The sequence below is a fragment of the Meleagris gallopavo genome, chromosome 2 (assembly GCF_905368555.1).
Source record: "Meleagris gallopavo chromosome 2, MGAL_WU_HG_1.1, whole genome shotgun sequence".
Lineage (NCBI taxonomy): Eukaryota > Metazoa > Chordata > Aves > Galliformes > Phasianidae > Meleagris > Meleagris gallopavo.
The window spans coordinates 67,984,203-68,005,377 of NC_139405.1; the positions used below are offsets into that span (position 1 = coordinate 67,984,203).

The following is a 21,175-nucleotide window of genomic DNA, read 5'->3' on the forward strand; positions in this document are numbered from 1 at the left end:
GAGTGATCAAAGGAAACTCAGTAATGCAAATAATTGTTTCAAACTATACACCTCTGTATGACCTCTGCTAGGATAAAAGTAGGAAAGCTGGTTACAAGCTTGGGTGAAGTCGCTGTTTCATCAGACCTCTAAAAAGGCATAAGCTTGCAATAATTAAATAATATGTTGATGAAACATTTCCAGAAAAAAAAAAAAGTGCTGAGTATTCAATTATTGCAAATGATAAATATATATTTTGACTCCATATACATGGAAAATTAAAATACAACACAGTACTCACATAAACAGGTCTTGCAAAACATCTGTTAAAAATTAAAAGAATCCATAAGCTAATTAAATAGAAGTGAACTGTTTGAATGGACAAAAGGAAATGAACATCTATTTGCTGAATCCACATTAACAGATTAAATATTTTTCTTTTTCTCTCTAATAACAGAGTGCATATTTGTCTGCCCCAAAATGTTATGCATTATTGACATTTTTTATAATACAAAAAGGTAAATACCTTATTAAGCTTGTTTGTTAATCTCTCTTGAAAATACATACTGGTCTTACGTTAAGCTTGTTTGTTAATCTCTCTTGAAAATACATGTTGGTCTTACATTAATCATAGAATCATAGAATGCCCTGGGTTGAAAAAGACCACAATCATCATCGAGTTTCAACCCCCTGCTGTGTGCAGGGTCTCCAACTACCAGACCAGGCTGCCCAGAGCCACATCCAGCCTGGCCTTAAATGCCTCCAGGGATGGGGCATCCACAACCTCCTTGGGCCACCTGTTCCAGTGTGTCACCACCCTCTGCGTGAAAAACCTCCTCCTAATATCTAACCTAAACCTCCCCTATCTCAGTTTAAAACCATTCCCCCTTGTCCTATCACTATCTACCCTCATAAACAGCCATCCCCCCTCCTGTTTATATCCTCCCTTCAAGTACTGAAAGTTCAAGTTTCCTATTTATCCATTTATTTTTTTTTTCTGTTTGTCCAAATCACATTACCTTTCCAGTAAATTTCTGTGTGTCAGCAGATGTGGAGTTGAAGTTGTCAGAAGTAAATGGCTGAAAAATGACAAAGGTGGTGAGCAGTGCTTGAATGCTCTGGTATTAATGACCTGGATTACAGTTTTGAGCATATTATGTGTTCAAACAATGAAGTGAGTAAACAAATAGCTCTTAATAATCCAGATTATTAATCAGTCAGAACATAGAGGTGCTGAAGAAGTTTGCTATCTCACTTCATATTTCACTGTTTATGGTCTGCATCTTGTGTTCTGTATGAGGCAAAAGTGTTGACTGAGCTCAGCATGGAAATACCTCCCAGTGCATCAAGGTGTGCAGGTAGAGCTCTGTATGTCTTCACTACAGTGTAAGAGTGAGGCACCAGCAGCACATCCTGTGAGCAGCCAGCTGCTCCTGCCAGCCTGGGGACCAGATGGAACTGCAGGGAGCACTGCATGGGGACAGGTCTGCAGGATTCGGGGCCACATCTACCATGACAGCTGGCAAACCCTCCACTGAGGGAGTAGCTTTGCAGGTGGCTCTGCAGCAAAGAGTTTTCACCCAGGTTATCATTCTGCAAGCCACAAGTGCTGTTAGACATTGCCATCAACTAGGGAGAAGGTGGGGTGTTCCCAAAACCTCCTGGGAGCAGAAGAACCTTATAGGAGCTATTCTGCTGTGGATTCCCAGACATTGTCCCATCCACCAGAGCTCCTAATTAAAGGGATCCTTGATGTATTGTGGGGATATCAATATTTCCCCATATCAGCAGGGTTTTCAGATAAGTATATTGCAGATGATTGAGAATAAGACACTGATGTTATATAAATAAAACAAGCACCATAAAATAATGCTGGTATATAACTATTTTAGCCATGAATCTCTTAAGTTTTCACTGTATCCACCAGTAATTCTCACCCAAACACCTGGAGGATGTGGTGGTTTTTCAGGAGAAATGTGTAAAGGTCCCTTAATCAGAGTAAGATGCTGAAGCCAGAAATCTCATTTCATGGCTAAGTGCTCTAAGTGCCACCTGCATGACTGCATGGAAGTGGGCAGCACCATCGCATCCTCCAGCTTCCTGCTGTAAGCAGTGCAAGTCAGTGCTCTGAAAAGACACATCTGAGTGCCCACCATTGAGAAGGGAGTGGGCAGGCAAAGGCCTGCCTGGTTCCATGGTTCTGTAGGCGTTAGTAAACAGTAAGAAGCATACAGGAGAATCCAGATACCTAGTACTGAGTTTGGGCTACTGGAGCTCTATGAGCAGGATGTGGGCAGGTGAGCTGTGGTGTGGCCTTATAGCCCATTATGTACTCCTCATGTCTGCCCATGAGCATTCTCGTACACTGTGGTAAATGCAGAATGACTTATCCCCTAAAAAAAGTGAAGTAATCCAGTCCACGTCTGGTAGGATATACGAGTATGGGTGTCAGCAATTGGTATGAAATAGCTGCTCGGCTTGAAGTCTGTACTATGATTGGTTCATGTAAATTAATGTTAAAAGCTTTAAAATTTGTAGTTGTAGCAGATGCTCTATTTTACTATGAGATTTAGCTTACGAAAAAAATATATTTTGAATATGAGGCAAAAGTGTCCCATTTTTGTTGGCAGAAAGATAAGGCTCTCCCAGATGACTTCTGTAAGCAGCTCTCCCATGTGAAGTGAATGAGAGCACTTCTTGACAGCCGTACAGCTCCATGCTCTGATGTTTACTGGGTCTCAATAGTCTTTGCAAAGCACACTGTGTTCTTTCAGTACGTATGTCCATACTTTAAAGAATTAATGAGTAGTTACTAGCGTGAAGAAACTACATATGGATGTTCTGAAATCAGATCTGCAATATTTTTATACTGCTTTTTGGTTTTAGTTCCTTATACAGCAGCATGTGTACTTAAGCCAATATTACATGCAAAAGTAATAATCACATAAATATCTGTCTACTGCAGTATGTATCCCTGTTTTTAACCCTATACAATAGAAGTTGGTTTATTGCTTTTTCTTTACAGAACAAGGAAGTACAATAAACATTACTCAGAAGAGTGGTCTTATCTATTCACTGAAATCAGAGAACCGTATGTAACTCTGTGTTTGCCTTTGCTTTCAAAAATTGCTCAGACAGCAGCAAGCTGCAGTGGTGTCAGATAGGGACATGTTTCTGCAGCTGTTTATAAACTGCAGGACTGAGATCCAGCTTCTGGATCCATACACCAGTGCAGCAGAGGAGCTCAGTTGATGTGGGGCAGCCCCTCCTCTGCAGCTGCTGACTGTACTGTCATGGCTGAGGAAGCAGCTAATGCAGTCGAAAAATTGGGTGTTTACAATCTCCAGGTTTACGATTACTCTGAGCAAATGCATCAAAAATTCCTGCATGACATTTGGGCTACAGCAACCTGTTCTGTGCATTTGGACTGAACTTGTGCGTTCCTGCTTTGTTTTTCACTCTTGATACGTCATTCCTAGCATTTATTTCAGCTTACTTTCTTCCCAGGTATGAGTGATCTTTTCCTTCAGTGGATTATTGATTTTGTTCCTACTTTTGTCCTCCTCTCTTTGTGTTGGTTTTTGTTTTGCAAAGAGAAATCTAACTTAAAGAAAGCTGCCTCGTGCCCACCCCCAGTTCTTCTGAGCTCATCTGTTTACCTTTTCTTCCCCCGCAGAGTGTGCAGTGTTTTCACTCTCAAATCCTACATGCTTTTCCTGCCACTTGTTTAAGTTGTGCTGTGAGCTTATCTACTGTCTCCCCTCCAATTCCTCTTTTTTCCTCCTTCCATGACTATTTAATATTTTTTATTATTGTTATTATTACTTTTTGGAGTTCTGCCTGCCCTTCTGGACAAAAATGTTAAACATTTTTCACCTAGTACTTTTTTTTTTTTTTTTTTTTTGTATGGAAATAAAATTGTAATTACCAATAGTAATAAAAAATATACCAGCACCTCCCCCCCCCCTCCATCCCTTGATCTTCAGAAACAAGAGGACTCCTTTGGGCTGAGCTCCCCACACTGCCCTTAACGGGCAGTGGCAACAGGTGTGCAGTGACCCAGCCTTGTGACATGTGGGGGGGATTTATAGCAGGTCCCTATTTTTTTTTTTCTTCTGTCATTACGTGATTTAGCCAGCACAGCAGGCCCACAGAAATTGTGCCTGTGAGTTCTGTGTGTATCTACAGAAATCCCTCTGAGCACCAGGCAGCACTGCTGTGCCATGCAGGTGATGGAGCACTGGCAGAGGCTGCCCAGAGTCTGTGAAGTCTCCACCCTGAGATCTTCAGAGGCCGTCTGGATGTGGGCCTGGGCACCCTGCTGTGGGTGTCCCTGCTGGAGCAGGGGTTGGGTCGGATAGGCCTAGAGGTCCCAGCAGCCTCAACAAATCTGTGATGCTGTGATTTAAAAGACTGGTAGAGAGAAGGCATCTTTCGGCTTGCAGATGCTGAGGAAACTTCCTGAAGCTATAAATGGAAGCATTTCATAGAACTTGCCATTGTCTCAAAATAACCACATCAGCCTGGCACATCTGGGACCCAGGATACAGCAGCGAGGTACACAAAGCTGTTGTTCCCTCTTCAGTAAAAACTTTGCCTAAAAAAGGCCATGGAATCAATGGCGCCCACTGGGAAGAGAAGAGCACTTGCAAAGTGACGAGGAGAGCTATGTGGCAGCTGCTCAGCGCAGCCTCTTGCTGCCCCTCAGTGCTAAGCAGGGCCCAGCACCAAGAGTTAGGCTGTGAGGAGCACAGAGCACAGCAGTAGAGACATTTGGAAAAATTTTGTCTCAGAAAGAGTGGTGAGGCATGGCACAGGCTGCCCATGGAGGTGGTGAGTCACTGTCTTGGGAGGTGTTCAAGAAAAGGGTAGATATGGCACTGAGAGATGGTCAGTGGGCATGGTGGAGATGGGCTGATGGCTGGACTAAATGATCTTAGTGGTCTTTTCCAACTATAATGATTCTGTAATTCTAAGGGGAAAAATGAGGCGACCTGCAGCCTTGCTGACATTTTCTGTGGTGGGCCGTGACTCTGGGAAATAACTAACTGATGAAAGTACAGGAACTGCCAAGGCTTAGATAGCGAAAACAGAAACACAATGGAGGGAAAATCTGCACTTACAAACAGCTCTGCGAACAACATGCATCACCACGGTTCTCTAACATTGATCTGGCTGTGTGGAGTCAGCCCCTTCATAAATAAACGTAGAGCAAACAGTTTTCATGTCTGGCTCCTGTCAGGTTAATTTATGTTTGCGAGATTCAGTGAAGTTGTGCTGTATTGGCATCGACAGCAGGTGAACCCACCTCCTCACATCTTCACAAAAGGAAGCACAACCCCGGTGAAGTCCTTCACAATTCATAATGCATTTTGGACAAACAGCTCTACTCTCAGGCTGCCACAGACTGCGAGTGTGTCCCCATGGCAGGATGGTGCATGCCAGCAGTTTGGGAGTGCTATGTGGGAGTGTGAGGGGTCTCTCAGCACCCCGGGGGTAAGCACGGCACCTGTGGCCTGTAGGGGCTTGCAGGGCTTGTGCTTCTGGCGTTTCTGTAAAGCCCTGCGGGTGACACAGCAGCCTAGCCAGGTGCCAAGTCGAGGCGAGGTTTTACAAAGGCCATTGTTGATTCCTTGGTTCACCATGTAGGGGAAACGTTGCTTGCCGCTTCTTTAGGGGGGAATTCAGTGCTTCTAATTTTAACCACCCAAAAGCCAGGCGCGCTGCCTGAGCTCAGGGCTCGCCCCACAGGGAACACGGGCACCCCTCTCCCCGTCGTCCCGCGGGCATCAGGCATCAAAACACCGCTTCGCGCCGCGGGTCCACACACCCTCCTCCCCCGAGGCGAACCCCGCTGCCCGGCCGTATAGCCCCGCAGCCCCCCGGGGCGGGCGGGAGGCGCCTGCGCGCTACGACTGCTCGCTGCCGGCCCCGGGCTGGCGCCTCCCGCAGCCCGCCGGCGGCTGCTGCCTATTTTAGTCACAGAGGCGGCGGGGGGCCGCGGCGGGACGCGGGGCCGGGCGGGGGCTGCCAGCACCGGGAGCCGCGAGGAGCGGGGGTCCGTGCCGTCCATTCGTCCGGGAAACTTTGCCGAGGGCGCCCGGCAGGGGGCACGGGGACAGGTGAGGGGCCGGGGGCGGTGGAACTGGGCTCGGGACAGCGCGGTGCCGCGGTAGAAGCGGGGTGAGGTGCGGCGCCTGTCCCAGGGCGGGCTGCTTGGTTCGTTAATCTTAAAAGCGGCCCAAGGAACCAGTTCCTTGCTTCGTTATTCGTTTCGGTGCACGCGCGCTTTGGGCTAAAACAAAGCTTGGAGGCGTTGGTAGAAAGCGGGGCTACAGGCGGCAGCTGCGGCCGCATCCGGCGGGGCCGTGCCGTGCCTCTACGGGCGGTGTCAGCCCAGGGCGGGCAGCGCGGCTGCGGTGCGGTGCGGTGCGGTGCTGGCATCGGGCTGCCGTGGCTGTGAGCCCGCGGGAGGCGCTCCTCGCAGGTGTGCGTTCTTGTTCGCTGCGCAGAGTGAAAATGCGGCGAAGTTTGGCGGGATTAAGGTGCAGGGGAAGAGTAATTTCTGTAGTTGCCGACGTTTAACCGAAGTGAACTTGCCCTAAAGAGCATATGGAAAGGAAGCATTTCTTATAGCGCTTTTCCATTCGCACCTACTTCGTTATGAAAAGGAAAATGGTGCCTCGAACGAGTGTCCTCTAGGAAGTGCACGGTGAGAGCTGGCTGCTCCGTGCGTCCCGTATCAAGTCGGCAAGCCTCCTGCACAGCTTCTCCAAATCCCTTTTGGAAGGCATCTGAGGTTTTGGGGACCTTTGAGAATGGATTTCGAAAGTCTGGCCATGTATAAAGATGTTCTGAGCACAGGAAAATGCGACAGCGAACTCAGCTGGAGTCTTCAGTTCTGAAAATGTGTTACTGTAACTCTTCACAAGTGTCATGCACGTAAGAAAAATTGGTTAGACTTTCCTGCTAGCTGTGCTAATTTCTGATAGATTTAGTATTGCAGTAGCACTGAGTTTGTTCAGTGTTAAGCTGTTCCTTTTTTCTCAGGTTAGCCAGCTGGCTTGAGCCATCAGTCAGTATATCTAAACCTATACGAAAGAAAAATTATTTGGTAATTAAAAAGTATTCTTTTAATTATCTTGTACTACGAAACTGTGCTACAACACTTATGTTTCAGTTGATACTACTTCCACCCTTTTCTCCACTGTGGTTTGGCATTGTACTTTCATCTTTGATATTAACACAGAGTCCAGTGCTGTACCAGGACAGTTTCTCAGGGGAAATAACCCTACGTCGAAGTTGTTCAGGGCTGATTCTGCTCTTCTAAAGCAGGTTTTTAGCTCATGCTGCAACATGATGTTGGAGGTGAAGACTAAAGAACTGGATCTAAAAATCAGAGTTCTCACTTTTGACGTCCTGACATTAATTGTGGGTAACACTTTTAGGGCAGTCAACTTCCCAGCTCTTTCCAGTATGGCTAGGGTCAAATGTAATCAGTATCAAATGTAATCATATGAAGACTTCAAGATGTTAGCTTATAGAAGATAGACGTGTCTAGATTTAGCTTCCCAGGTTGTAATTTAGGCAGCTAAATAGGTGGTGCAGATGCTCAGAAGCACTGAACATCCCCTTGTTACAGCTGTGGATGCTCTACTGACAAAGATGTCCATTAGCTTGGTCAGTGCATGCTAGAGAAACCCTTCTGTTGTGCTGCTTTATGACCATGGAATTATAGAATATCCCAAGTAGGAAGGGACCCAGAAGAAGCCATTGAGTCCAACTGCTGGCTCTATGCAGGACCATCCAAAAATCAGACCGACTGAGGGCGTTGCCCAGATGCTCCTTGAGACTGGCAGATTGAGGCCATGACCACTGCCATGAGCATCCTGTGCCAGTATCTGACCACCCTCTGGTGAAGAACCTTATCTTGATCCCCAGGCTGGATCATGACACTGGAACCTGTGATTTGCAAGAGCAGAATGAATGTCATGGGCCATGAGTCTTCAAATGTGCGAGGTGTTCCAAGCAAGCCTTAGGAGAGCAGGGCATCCTCTGTTCTCTTGTATGCACTGTAAAATGTTACATCCTGATGATTGGTAGCAACTCAGCGTAAAGCATGTTCAGGCCTTTGTGAGTGACTGATGCAGGAATCAGGGGAGGAGAACGAGCTCTTAAGAACAGAAATAAGAGAATGTGAGAATCCTTCTTTGTTTTTTTTTTTGGCTCAAAGCTTGCTTCCTGAGGTATTTTGTGATAAGACTCTGATTTGTTGAGGAGGCAAGTGATGGGTGCTACCGTGTGACAATCGACATCACTTTGGGAACATTTGAAAGCCCCTTCCTCCAGAGCTGCTTGCCTTCGGAAGAGAGTGCTCAGGAGTGTTTACAGGCAGAAGATCTGGCCTGTGACTAAATAGCTCCAGCTTGGTATGGGAAAATTGGGGAATGATACCATCGTGTCCTGTGACAAACAGGGTGCAAGTGGGCATCCCTGCTCCCTCTTATCTGCTGGCAAGGCCCCGAAGGTGGGAACAAAGGAGTTTCTGCTGAGATCCCAGAGCCAGAAGCTGCCACTCCAAGGAGAGCTGACTGCACCACTTTGGATTTGAGCTGTCACTCCAAAGGCAGCTGAGTCGACCGCTTTGAAAGCACTGAAAAGGGGCCATCATCGCCATGGTCACCGTTGTTGTTGCCATCCTTGTCACCAACAGAAGAACAATGCCTGACGACCCACCACTACTGAAGATCAGTGACTGAACTACCAACCATGCTGGATCCATGGTGGTCACTATCTCCCTCTTGCTGCCCACAAAGACTCCTTGTTTCTTCTTTCCTATCTTTTCTATTGCCCTCCTTCCCTTCTCCATTACCCTAATTCATAATAAGTGTCCGTCCTCCCTTTCCCCATCTCCCTAATTAAGATTTATAATAAACTGGTCAGACCAACACTTGAACCGTTGTTTCTTAATCTCATGCCGGGTATACAGATATTAAAAGAAGCTCATTTCCCTCCTATAAATTGGAGCAAGACAGAGAACTATGGTGTTTTTTTGATTGTTGGTTTTGTTTTGTAAGAATTAGATACTTTTTTCCTTGAGAACCATTTCAGTGCAGGGACAGTGTACACCATGTGCTTGCAGTGTTTGATCCTGCAAAATGTCTCTGTGTGTTCTGTAGCATGCCTTATCTGTGACACGCTCTGAGCAACTGACAGCTGTAACAGCTATGAGATGGTCGAATTTTCCTTCCTGGTATCTTTCTCCCCACTGCTTTAAAAAGGGGGTGAAGAGACTTAATTTTGAGACATTGCCTAACTTGCTTAAGTCTTGCACACAAGTTGACTGGGGGAAGTTGGAGTATGGATGGCACTGAAGCAACATTAAGTGTTGAAGAGGTTCTTAGTGCAAAAGCAAACAAACAAAAAAAAGCCTATATATTTTTAATTTAGGAGTCATGTTATTTTTTAATTCTCTTATTTTCCTCTGGAGTTCTGCAGAGTCCTGCAAGGTTGCTTATAGGCAGATGAAGTGGTTTCCCTGGAGGACTTCGTCATAACTCACCAGCCTGAGTGTCTTGTTTGTTTTTTGCATTCTCTGGTTAATTAATGCTAAATAATATGTTGCTTAGGAGACCCCAAATGATCCTGCAGGAGAGCCAGATGTGTTAAGGCTCTTTCTTTTTTTTTTTTTTTTTTTTTTTTTTTTCTTAAATATCAAGGAAACAGCATTGTTCCTCCCCTAGGAACTACCAGTCCTTGTTTAGAAGAAGAGCTCTGTGTGTTTTAAGGTAACCTTACACTGAAAAACCCTTTTTTGCTCTGAAGTCTTATGCAGGTTAATTTCCCCTTGTGATCTATTGGCTTTGTGATCTTGGAGCCATTCAGTAAATTGGAGACTAAAAAGGTGATTTTTATTTGTGTAGGACATGGAGGAATACCCTGCATGTTTCACTGAGCAATGTGAGTTATAGTAGCTAGTGTTCAAACAATGTTGTTTATGCATGGCTTCCAAAATTTGAAGTAGACCATTCTTGAAGCTTAACACTTAGGTGAAAAAGAGAGAGTAAAGTTACTGAACTGTTTAGGTCTAGGTTGCCCTTCAAAAGCATTTTTCCATGAATGTTTCAGTTTACTGTGTTTGTTTTGGTTGTTTTTTTCTGTCTTCTCTTTGTAGGATTCTTCAAGATGGATACTACAGCAATCAGCCCACTCACTCCACTAGGCATTATTCCAGACTTAAAAAATGCCACTTCTGTGCCTTTCAATGAGACTGCTTGTGAAAACTGGAAGGAGATCCATCATCTTGTTTTCCATGTGGCAAATATTTGTTTTGCAGCTGGCCTGGTTATTCCAACGACTCTGAACCTTCATATGATTTTTCTGCGAGGTTTGCTCTCCATAGGTAGGTGACTTCTTATGGAGAAGTTTGCACCTTGCCTGTGGCAGAAACAGGGGAGTATTACAGGGGCATCTCCAGGTCAGAGTGAAATTCCATAATGTATCCATGTACTCTGTGTTCTGCTGAAGTTGTTTTTGCTGAAGGTAAAGACCATTCTGACCTGGACAGATATTTTCCAGTATGGTTATTTATCTCAAAATTTCACAGAGATGCAGTTTACAACTTCAAAACTACCTAGATGTTGACTTAAAAACAAGTGTGCTGCATTTACTTTAAATTTCTCTAGCTGCTTAAAATTAATTGAATTCCAAATTGCAGTGAAATCCTTATATCTTAAAGACCTTACCTTTTAGGCTTCAAGTAAATGCTGGGACTATGCATTGACTGACGCTCTGGCCTAATAAATCATCTATAATAAGTAAGGTTTTCTTTGGAGAGCTTTGAACCATAGGTTTTCTTGTATTTTGAACAGATACAGAATAAAAATCTGTTACGACGAGATGGCAACTGGAAGCAAAGTTAATCTGTGGGCAGCAGAAGATCTGGTCCCTATGGATATTTGTCCTCTGCTGTGTCACTCCATTGTGGAGTGACTCCACAGTGTCACTCCTCCAGGCTTAGTGTCCTCATTTCTTCCTACTTTAATCTAGCAGCTGATCAAGAGCCATCACATGTTGATTTTTCTGATCCATATGTACGTGCTGCCTGGCCAGACACCCATACAGAATACTGAGTTCATATTCAGCATTACCTTCAGGGAAAGACAGGAAAAGGAAACTTAATTACATATCTGATCCCTTTTCTTCTGCATGAAGATTAAGGGAAAATATATCTGTCTACATCCATCTCTATTGGATATGGCTGAATTTGGCCAGTTGTTTCACATTTATCTGCAGGGGGCTCACTGATGCATAACCTATCATCAGTTAAGTACTGTCTTTGTAGGCTAAAAATAACATCCCTGATCATTAAGCATGCCTTATCTTGTAAAACAATTGTCATTATTCAAAACAAAGTAACTGAAAAAGAATAAGCATTTGAAAATTTCTCTTTGATGTCACACCAGAGGATGCTAGTTTCTGCTGTGACTTTGTCAAAATACAGAGATGATGCAGCTTCCCTTTCATTTTCAAAAATATCTGTGCACGACTTCAGGAGTGTACAGCTCCCTAGTTAGACGTAAATGTCTCTGATGCGGATAATGAACATTTGTTTCTAGGCCATTGTTTGTCTAATTAATGCACTAATCAAGTTTTGTAAGCTGCTTTTTCTATGTGATTTTTTTAGTAAAGGCCGTCGTGGGCTGCACCTTTCTGCAGTCCCCATTCCCTTCCTGAATTCTTGTTGGTTCAGTATTGTAGCCTTGTATGGCAGGACTGCAGACCCAGTGCCTCTTGATGGCATGGTAGTCATTTCTCATGCACTGATTCACAGAGCCTAACTATAGTAAAACTTTTGGGTGTATTTGCACTCAGTGGACAAGCTCTTGATGATTTTTATAAGAGAATGTGTTTATTAGCCAGTGAAAGTGAATTTCCTTTTTTAATTTTTTACAGGATGTGCATTGTTCATCATTTGGGCTACACTCTACCGTTGTGCCTTGGACATAATGATCTGGAATTCTGTGTTTTTGGTGGTCAACCTTTTACACTTCATATACCTAGTATATAAAAGAAGACCGGTACGTACATCAGCTACATTGCACAAGCAGTCTAATAAGATGCAAGAAAAAGAAAGTTTTGACCATATTTGCTGGACAAACCTATCACTGAATTCTGCAGGAGTTGTTCTGAATTAAGTCAACCAACAACTTCAGTAAGGATCCAGGCCATTAGAATGCTGCTAGTCAGTCTCATTCAGTACATATTTTCTTGAAATCCATATTCTTGAAAAGTGATTTGACTTCAGAAGTTACTATTGGCTGTTTTTTGTTTTTTTTTTTCTGATAGTAAGGAAAAAATTACTTCTTGTAAATGTATATGCACACTGATCTCCTGAAACAAAAGTCTTACTAAGATATTTAAAATTGAGCATTCTAGAACTGTAATTGATTAAACTAAGGAATTTGGGAGGGACAAAACTTTCCTATCTGATTTTTTTTTTTTTTTTTTTAAGTCGTAAACAGCCTCTGTGATGGGAAGGAGACTGGTAAATTGGAAGCATCCAAATAGACTCTTACTTCAGTATTTATGAATGACCTTCATACTCATCACTTTGCACACAAGTGTGCTAATCCATGTTTTTACTGTCATGTTCTTTTAAAATGCAAATAAAAGATGAGATTCTGCTGTTGTTCTTAAAAGGAAACAACGAAGTAGAATCTTCTTGCCCTTTCCTCATCTTACGCATTCTTTTAGCTCATTTATTGTATTCGTTGAGTTTTGAGAGTCATGGCTGAGAATTTTGCAACTCCCTTCGTTGCCTTCAAAAGGGTGCATTAAAATACCTCCCTTCAAATGCACCTTAATTATATATTTGAAATACATACCAAAACCAGAGGATACTTTTGCCCTGCCTTCAGCTAAATGTATATCCAATAGAAAGGTATTTTGTTTTTATTATTCATCCAGAGTTGCATTCTGTCTCTGCAAAATGATGAGCAACCCAACCTTCTGCTGGTATATGCATGTCAAAACTAGGTAACGTGTAATATAATATTTGCTATTACATACCACTCAAATTTTAATGAAGTGCTAAGTGTTCCAAGTGTTAGTATTACATTCTGTGGTCTGCAAAGTCTAAGGCATATGGATTTGTAACATGAAGATTACAGGAATACGTGGTGTCAGATTGTCAGGTTTTGAGCAGAATAACCTTTTACTTAAAATCGAATGCTTTCCAGAAGTGTTTAACATTTGATACAACAGAACTGCTGGAAATAATCTCTTTACCACATCAAGGTGGAGAGTTGGAGAGGAAACCTAGATTCAGCAAAGGCAAGCCCAGAGTCCCATACCTGGGGAGGAATAACTGCGTGCATCAGTACGGGTTAGGAGCTAAAAAGACAGGTTAACTGTTGGAAAGCAGCTCTGCAGAGAAGGACCTGATGTCCCAATGGACAACAGGTTGACCATGAACTAGCAGTGTGCTCTTGTGGCCAAGAGGGCCAGTGATATCCTAGGATGCATTAAAAGGATGTGGCTAGCAGGTTGAGGAAGGTTCTTCTCTCCCTCCACTTTGCCCTGGTGAGGGGTCACCCCTTCCTTTCCCATATGGGCAGAATGTGACATGAGGTCCATCTGGAGTACTGTGTCCAGTTCTGGGCTCCTCAGTTTAAAAAAATAAAATAAAATACAAAAAATGCAGGGAACTTCTAGAGGGTCCAGTGGAGATTGTTTAACAGTGAACTTTGTAGATGTGCACACTCAACTTCCAAAATACTTGTAGTGAATCTTAAGCACTCAGTTGGCATTGTTACCCACGGTTCCATACTCTGGGTCTTGACCAGATCTAGAGAATGAAATGAGGGATCTTGCTGGAATCATATTCTGTATGAAGCCTTTGTAAACACTTCTGCTGAGAGTGACATTAGTGCCGGAAGAGTCGTCTTCAAACAAATGTCAGTACAGTTGACTTTAAGAATGAATGACAACCTCTTGACATTCTCTATAATCTTGGATAGAGATCAAATTAAAATCTTGAAACCATTACCACCTGTGCCTTTAGTAAATCTTTAGTGCCTTCAATCTTATTCAATATTGAACCACTTTCTAAAGACAGAAGCGTGCAGGAAACAGCAATGTTAAAATGTAGGAGGAGTATCAAATACTTGTAATGGGGAGGTGCTCTATGTAGGCATCAGCTGTTTTCTTAGGTAGTCTCTGTCACATTCTGATACTGAAGTACTGCATAGTTCATTCCAGAAATGGAAGGCCTCTTAAATGAAGCATCTAATACTCGAGTCTAACAATTAAGAGCACTTTCAAAGAGCACAAATAATTACTTGTGGTTTCTACTTCTGAGGCAGTAGGTTTACTTTATGAAAGAGGAATGAGGAGTTGGAGTCACCTTGTTTCTTTCTATCTACAAGTTACACATTCAGCTTAAGCTAGTTGTCCAGTGTAATTCAACCCACCTACTAACAGCTGCTGGGAGGTGTGATACTGCCATCCCTCTCCTTTGGCTTGAGAATAAGTCTGTACAGCTATTGTCAACTACTAACCTGTGTTTATGTAGTAGTTTGATTGTATTTCCTTGCTGTCTTGTAGCAGTATAAGGAAGAAGTGAAATAACTTAATGCTTATCTAAACTGTACTGGGATCTGTGGTCTGGTTCTCAGGAATTTTGTGCTCTTACCACCGCTGCAGGTGTGGTGCTATGGTTTGTCAGTATCTCTGGAAATGGAACTCTGCGTTCTTAGTAAATTATGTGAATTTAAACAATGGTGGAAATTGCATGGAAACAGGGTAGCATCCCAGACAATGTATGAATCACTTTGTTACAGGCTATGAGCAACAGGGTTACTTGAAGTGATGTGTGATAGTCACACATCTTTTTAGCTGTTTGACATATTCTATTTACTGTGAACTCTAAGGCAGTTTAAGTGTTTTTCTACAGAAAGCTGGAAAATGCCTAAAAAGGAAGAAAATTATTAGGAACTGATTTTGAATGAGTTTTTTTTCTTTCTGCTTCTGTTTTATTGCCCATCTCAAAATCAATTTTATTTAGTCATCCTCACAAATTACATTTTTAAGGAAAGAAAAGAATGGAAGAATAATTACAAGCTAGCGATATTACAAAATGAATAATTAATATTTCCAGTTGTTAAATATTTATTTTATTAAATGGAGCATGCAAAATGCAGTGAGTTTCTTTTCTGACTAGAAGATTTTTTCTGTGGGTTTGATTCCTTGGAGCTTTACAGATTTGGCTTTTTTAGTCTGAGTGGAAGCTGAAGGATTCTAGTCAGTGTCTGTACAGAGCTCTGACTTGGAGCTTTGGCAGGATCCCAGAATATTTCAACCACTGCTGAACAAAACATCACACCTCCCCATATGGCTCATTTGGAATATGACCCATGAGCATGACTGGAGAAGCAGTCAGCTATGCACGTGAAGGGTGAATAGTCTGTTACAAGCAAGACTATCTGAAGTGTATCTCCACTGCTCTACCTGATCAATCTTTAGGAAAGTAGGTGTGCCTTCTTCCTCTTGTAAGTGTTAAATGTTAGAGGAAGATCATCAATTTGGAATTGTGTACTCAGTTAAGGGAATGATCAGCATTCTAGGGCCAAATCCTCTCCGCATGCATTGTTTTGGATTTGGGAGTCTTGGGAGCTGCTTGTGTTCATCTGAGGAAGGAATTTGTCTCTCTTTGAGTTGCAGTGATGGATAGACAGAGGTACAAATTAAATTGATATGTCTATTAAGAATGAGGGAGTTCCTCAAGGTTGTGGGGAAAATAAATTGCCTAATGTCATGTGTATGTGGAACGTACTTTGAAATAATACAGTTCAGGACAGTCACCAGCATCAGATACATGGGCATAATGGAAGGAGTCCAGCAGAGGGCTATGATGAAGAAGAGACTGCAGCCTATGAGGAGAGGCTGGGAGAGCTGGGACTGCTCAGCCTGGAGAAGAGAAAACTCAGAGATCTCATCAGTGTGTACATATATTGAAGAAGAAGGTTTTTTTTATTTTGTTACATGGATTCCCAGCGAGGACAGAGCCAGACACTTTTCAGTGGAGCCTGGTATGGGGGCAAGAGCTAATGGGCACAAAATGAAACAGGGGAGGTAATATCTGAGCACCAGGAACCACTTTCTACTGTGCAAGTGGCAGAGCGTTTGTCCAGGTTGCCCAGAGAGGTGGTTGAATCTCCATCCTTCACAGTTTGCACAAGGTACTGGGTGGTGTTGCTCAAGGTGGTCCTGCTTGAGCAGAGACTTGGACAGGATGATCTCAAGAAGTCTCTTCCAACCTGAGACATTCTATGATTCTTTGACTTTATTGCTAATACTGTGTGAACAGTTGTATTCCAGTCATCCTTTTCACTGTCCTGGCAGCTTTTCTGTGGCATGTATATTCTTTGGTAGTATAGGAAAAGGGAATCCATGTAACAAAATAATAAGTAATGAAATAAATCCAGTGAAATGTTTTGAGGAGACAGTAAGTCACATTTGATTGAAGCGTATGTATGAACAGATCAAAAAAGTAAGTGAACAAAACCTGAACATTTTAAAATATTTGTGGGTGGTAAGTGTTCACAAAGTTAATAGTAAGTTTTGCTGTGTATAATGAAAAGAAAGTTTCAGAAGTTCCTGCAGGAGTTTTTTAATTTAAGCCTTTGAAAACAGGTATTGTTGTCTGTTTTGCAGTAAGGCTGTATAAAAATTTCAGTGGGTTATAACCATTATTTCATTATGCATCATTTTTTGGGTAGAAGGTAACGTCTACAGGTTTGGGATACTGTTTTGTTAAACTTTTATGGAAAATGGAGTCTGCAAAGACCATTTTGTGATGTCATGAAGTAGTAATGTCAAGGTCACCTAAGCAGCTTTATCTCTTCCTGTGTAGAAATTTAGTAGGTAACTGTATACTGTTTCTGTGGGATGAACCCACCATCTCTGCCTACGTGTTTGTCAGTTCCAAAGCAATTGCCATGGGGTTCAGTTGCCTATGTGTGAGATGGGTGGCATCCAGTAGCTGAGGCCATGGTGGTATCCTTCAAATATGGTTCCACAAATCTGTAAAGCTTCTGCTTCAGCTCAATTTGTTCTAGATGTAAGTAAAGGTTAAATGTCATGAATTTTCCAAAAACTTTCATTATGCTTGATTCACTGTTCAGCACTCAGATGTAATTCTACCAGAACAGGGAGAGTTTTTGATGTGAAATATAAAACTATTAGGGCTGAAGATTAATATTTTTTTGCCCTAAAATAGTTTTCTGGGGAGGAAATTGTGTGTACTTCAGAGTTTGAATTCATTGTGAGCCTTAGTCCAGAGACTCTTGGTCATTTTGGACTGCATCCTACTCCAAGTATAGAATACTCAGAAATTTCTCAGTTTGCTCTGTTTGCTACCATGAGCTGAAAATTGACTCCTGGACTTCGGTGTTGCTTTATTCTCCCTTATTTTTAATATGGAAATACAAAAATTATCTAAATAAATAATCTGGAAGAATAGATTCCAATTCTAAACTTTGGAATATTCTCATTTGTTGGAGTGGTAACTTGTTCTCTTCTTTTTCTACCATTTTTCTTTCTTGCTTTTCCTTTTTTTTTTTTTTTTGTTCTATTTGTTATCTTTTCATAATCTGGTGCTTATTTCTAATTTGTTTCTTCAAGCAGCCTCTGCTTTAGGGAATGCCAGGATTCTGTCCTATTCCCTGCTGCCTTCATTCAGGAAAGATCTCCAGGCTTGGCATTTCAGCCAGCTTCCTTTCCTTCACTGCTGCTGCATGAATTTGGGTGGGCTCCCAGATGTGGGATGTTCAGCTGGTAGTAGTATTTTTCTACCTCAACACATGTGTTGTAATGATGGATTTGTTTTATAGGATTCATAGTCCTGTTTTTCTGCTGCAGGTAAGCCAAGAAGTAAGGGATGAAAGATTCCCAGGAAAGCCCAAGAGATGGCCAAAATGAGTTGTGGGCATGGTGTGGGAAGTACAGGCAATCTCATTATTTTCCTGTGTAAATCTGGTGCAAGTTCTATTCACTGCTAGATCAGAAGTCTCAAAAGATTCCGTGTGCTTGTTTTACCATACTTTTTATATGAAATGTGTGTTCCTAAAGCACCAGATTGCTGGAGTTGCTAGTTGTAGCTAAGGTTTTGGTCACCCAGTCATAGGCAGCATTGTAGATAGATGTCACATTTACCAGTTATTTTCTTGCCTAAACAGAAGGAATACAAAGATGTTACTCAGATTTAGCAGCTAAAGCATGCATGTAGTATTACCCTTTCTTGGCTAGACTGTCTCTTTGTATTGATGTCTTTTGTGTTTGCATTCTAGATCAAGATAGAGAAGGAGCTCAGCAGCCTGTACAAGAGAATGTTTGAACCACTCCATGTGCCTCCAGAGCTATTCCAGAGATTAACTGGGCAATTCTGCAACATTCAGACTTTGAAGGCAGGTCAAGCTTATGCTGCAGAGGATAAAACATCAGTTGATGACAGGCTAAGCATCCTACTGAAGGGGAAGTAGGTGCTATAAAGCTTCTTATGAGTTGTGTGGTGGTTGAATTCATGAGAAAGTTGGTGGATATTTGTGTTAATTTTTTAAATGTTACTATTTGTTGCATGTTATGGTCTATCACCACATAGTATACATCCATATACTATCTTTGGTACTCTTCAAATGGCTGTGATGTCTCTTAATGCAAAAACATTGTGCCTCCATGCGTGTGTGCAGCCATATTGATTTTAATGGGGATTACATTCTTATAACACCAAAGAGTCTTCCAGAGCAAACAAGAAGTTCGTTCTAGTGTTAGGTGTCTAAGATTTTTCCTCGGTGCAGTCTCAGGTTTTAAGGTTTAAAAAGTACTGTGCATGAGGGAAGGAGAAAATAACCATCCATTAGGCTTTAAACCAAGAGACCTGTTGAAGTTGGTTCATTGCACTTTGTACATGCAGACAGAAAGGGGAAGGTGCGTTGCTCAGACCTAGCTGGCAGACCCAAATGAGAAAGGGTAAAATAAATTACCATGTCCAGGCTGTAATCTTGAGGTTCTCGCTAAGTTATGCCCAAAATTTTAAGCAGCCTCCGTACAGATGTCAGGTTTCATCACTTTTCTTCAAAGTCATTAGCAGCTCATTCCTGAAACTAGTTATCTAAAGGAAGCCTGATTCTGATTTGGATCTAGAGCATCACGCTTCAGACCTTTTTTCCTTTTTAACAGTTGTGTTTTGGGGCTGCACACCACATCAGGCAACCAGAATTGGCTGTTAACCTTACATCTGGATTTGGTGGATGTTCAGGCAGAAAGTAGGTTGACTCCATTTCCAGAAGATGTACATACTTTAGTCTGTTGCCTTCTGCATTACCATTGTCAGTAATCATACTCAATTTTAATAAAATAAGTCAACCTCCGTAGTTCTGAATTGATGTTTCACACTTTTTTATTTCCAGAATGAAGGTTTCTTATCGAGGGCATTTTCTGCATAATATTTACCCCTGTGCCTTTATAGATTCACCTGAATTTCGATCAACTCAGATGAACCGGGGTGAAAAATTCCAGGTACGCTTTGGCTTAAATGTCACTGGATGTGAACTAACGAGACAATTAAAAAAATAATCATAATAATAACCAAGACAAAGCAAAACCCAAACACAACACACAAACTCAGAGAAAACAAATAAACAAAACTGACAGCAATAAACCCCAAATAATTTCAGGAAATACTGAACTGTTTGGTTTGTGTAATTTTGCTGGCTTTCTAATACTGGTGTCTGATGCTGGACCACGTCAGGAATAACTTTTAAAATGAAATGCTGCAAAACAGTATTATGATGGTGTTTACTGTCTGTCTTTTCTTGTTGTTCTCTTTCATTTTACTGTTTGCAAGCTTATTTTGTGCTGTAGGATTATTTGAGACAACTGATTTATAGGTGAGAGTTTTGCTGAGGTAAGTGATGATGTGAGCAGTCTCGTTGCTAGTTCAAAAACAGAATAGGAAAACTAATAATGGTGTAATGTAATTACTAAATTCATTACTAAAATGAAAGATTTAAAAAATGCAGGAACTAATCATTTGAAAGTTGTTAAAACAGCATGAATTGAAAGAGGTAGCACTGTTTAGAATTAAAATATTCCTAGAGGAACAACAAGAGTATGTATCTTTAGAGGTGGTACAATAGGAGTATATATCTCTAGTGATGTAATTATACTAGAATGTTAATGAGTATATTATACACTAGTTTGTGGTAAAGATACTACTTAGAGAGGGTTTTTTTTTTTTTTTTTTTCATATAGCAAGAGGTAAACAGTGATTTCAGTACTTTTCCTCAATTGCGTGTGTCATATTGACTGCCTGTGGCTGGACTGGATACGTCCCTGCTGATATTGTGGCAAAGGAGGAGAGAGGAAGAGCAGGGCAGAATCTAAAATCAGTGATTGATGTAACATGTTCCAGTCAAGCAGCAGGCTTAGTGCCAAAGGGAGATAGTTGTCAGGACATATTCATTTCATGGCAGCGAGGTGTCCGGCAGTGCTGTACCCCTCTTGATACCATCTATTTCTCCATTAATTACTAAATGTGAATCAGTTCTGCTGAAGGGAAAAGACTCACACCCCTCGTTGTGCCTGCCTGGAAAACTATTGCAGTCTTGGTGCTTTGTGCGTCCTTCACTTGTGAGGTTTGCTTGCAGTTTGCTATGACACAAATGTTCTTGGCAGCACCATCAACACAGGATGAAAATTTCGTCCTAGGGACTCCATCTGCTGGCAATGATGCCAAGTTCTTCCCAAGTTGATATTCCTCTGTCACAGACTGTAAAGTTAAAACCCGAGAGTATGTGACAATTTTCCATTTTATCTTAGGCTTGATATATATATGTATGTGTGTGTGAGTGTGTGTATTTATATTATATGTGTCTGTGTGTGTGTGTGTGTGTGTGTGTATAAATACTTTTGATAGTTTGTGATAGGACAGTTCATAAATTCTTCTGAATTCCTATTGCAAAGCATGCTGTTGCAACATCCCAGAGCTGATTTCTGTCTGCCACTGCCCTCCTCTGGCATAGCTGGACAAGTCTGACCAGGAATTTGTAGGTGTTATAGCTTACCTCATTGGCTGCAGCCATCCACAGCAGAATTGTCAGTACCTAAGCCAATGGGTCCCTGGTCTAAGTGCAAG

At 42.0% G+C, this 21,175-nt stretch overlaps 1 protein-coding gene across 1 annotated transcript in view; it reads left to right on the forward strand.

The window, feature by feature from the left end:
* Positions 1-21,175, forward strand: part of POPDC1 (popeye domain cAMP effector 1) — a 50,310-nt gene that overhangs the window by 17,538 nt on the left and 11,597 nt on the right. The window contains 4 exon segments of the mRNA XM_085217580.1: positions 10,154-10,381; positions 11,935-12,059; positions 18,330-18,517; positions 19,449-19,557. Coding sequence (XP_085073706.1) covers positions 10,154-10,381; positions 11,935-12,059; positions 18,330-18,517; positions 19,449-19,557 — 650 coding nt within the window.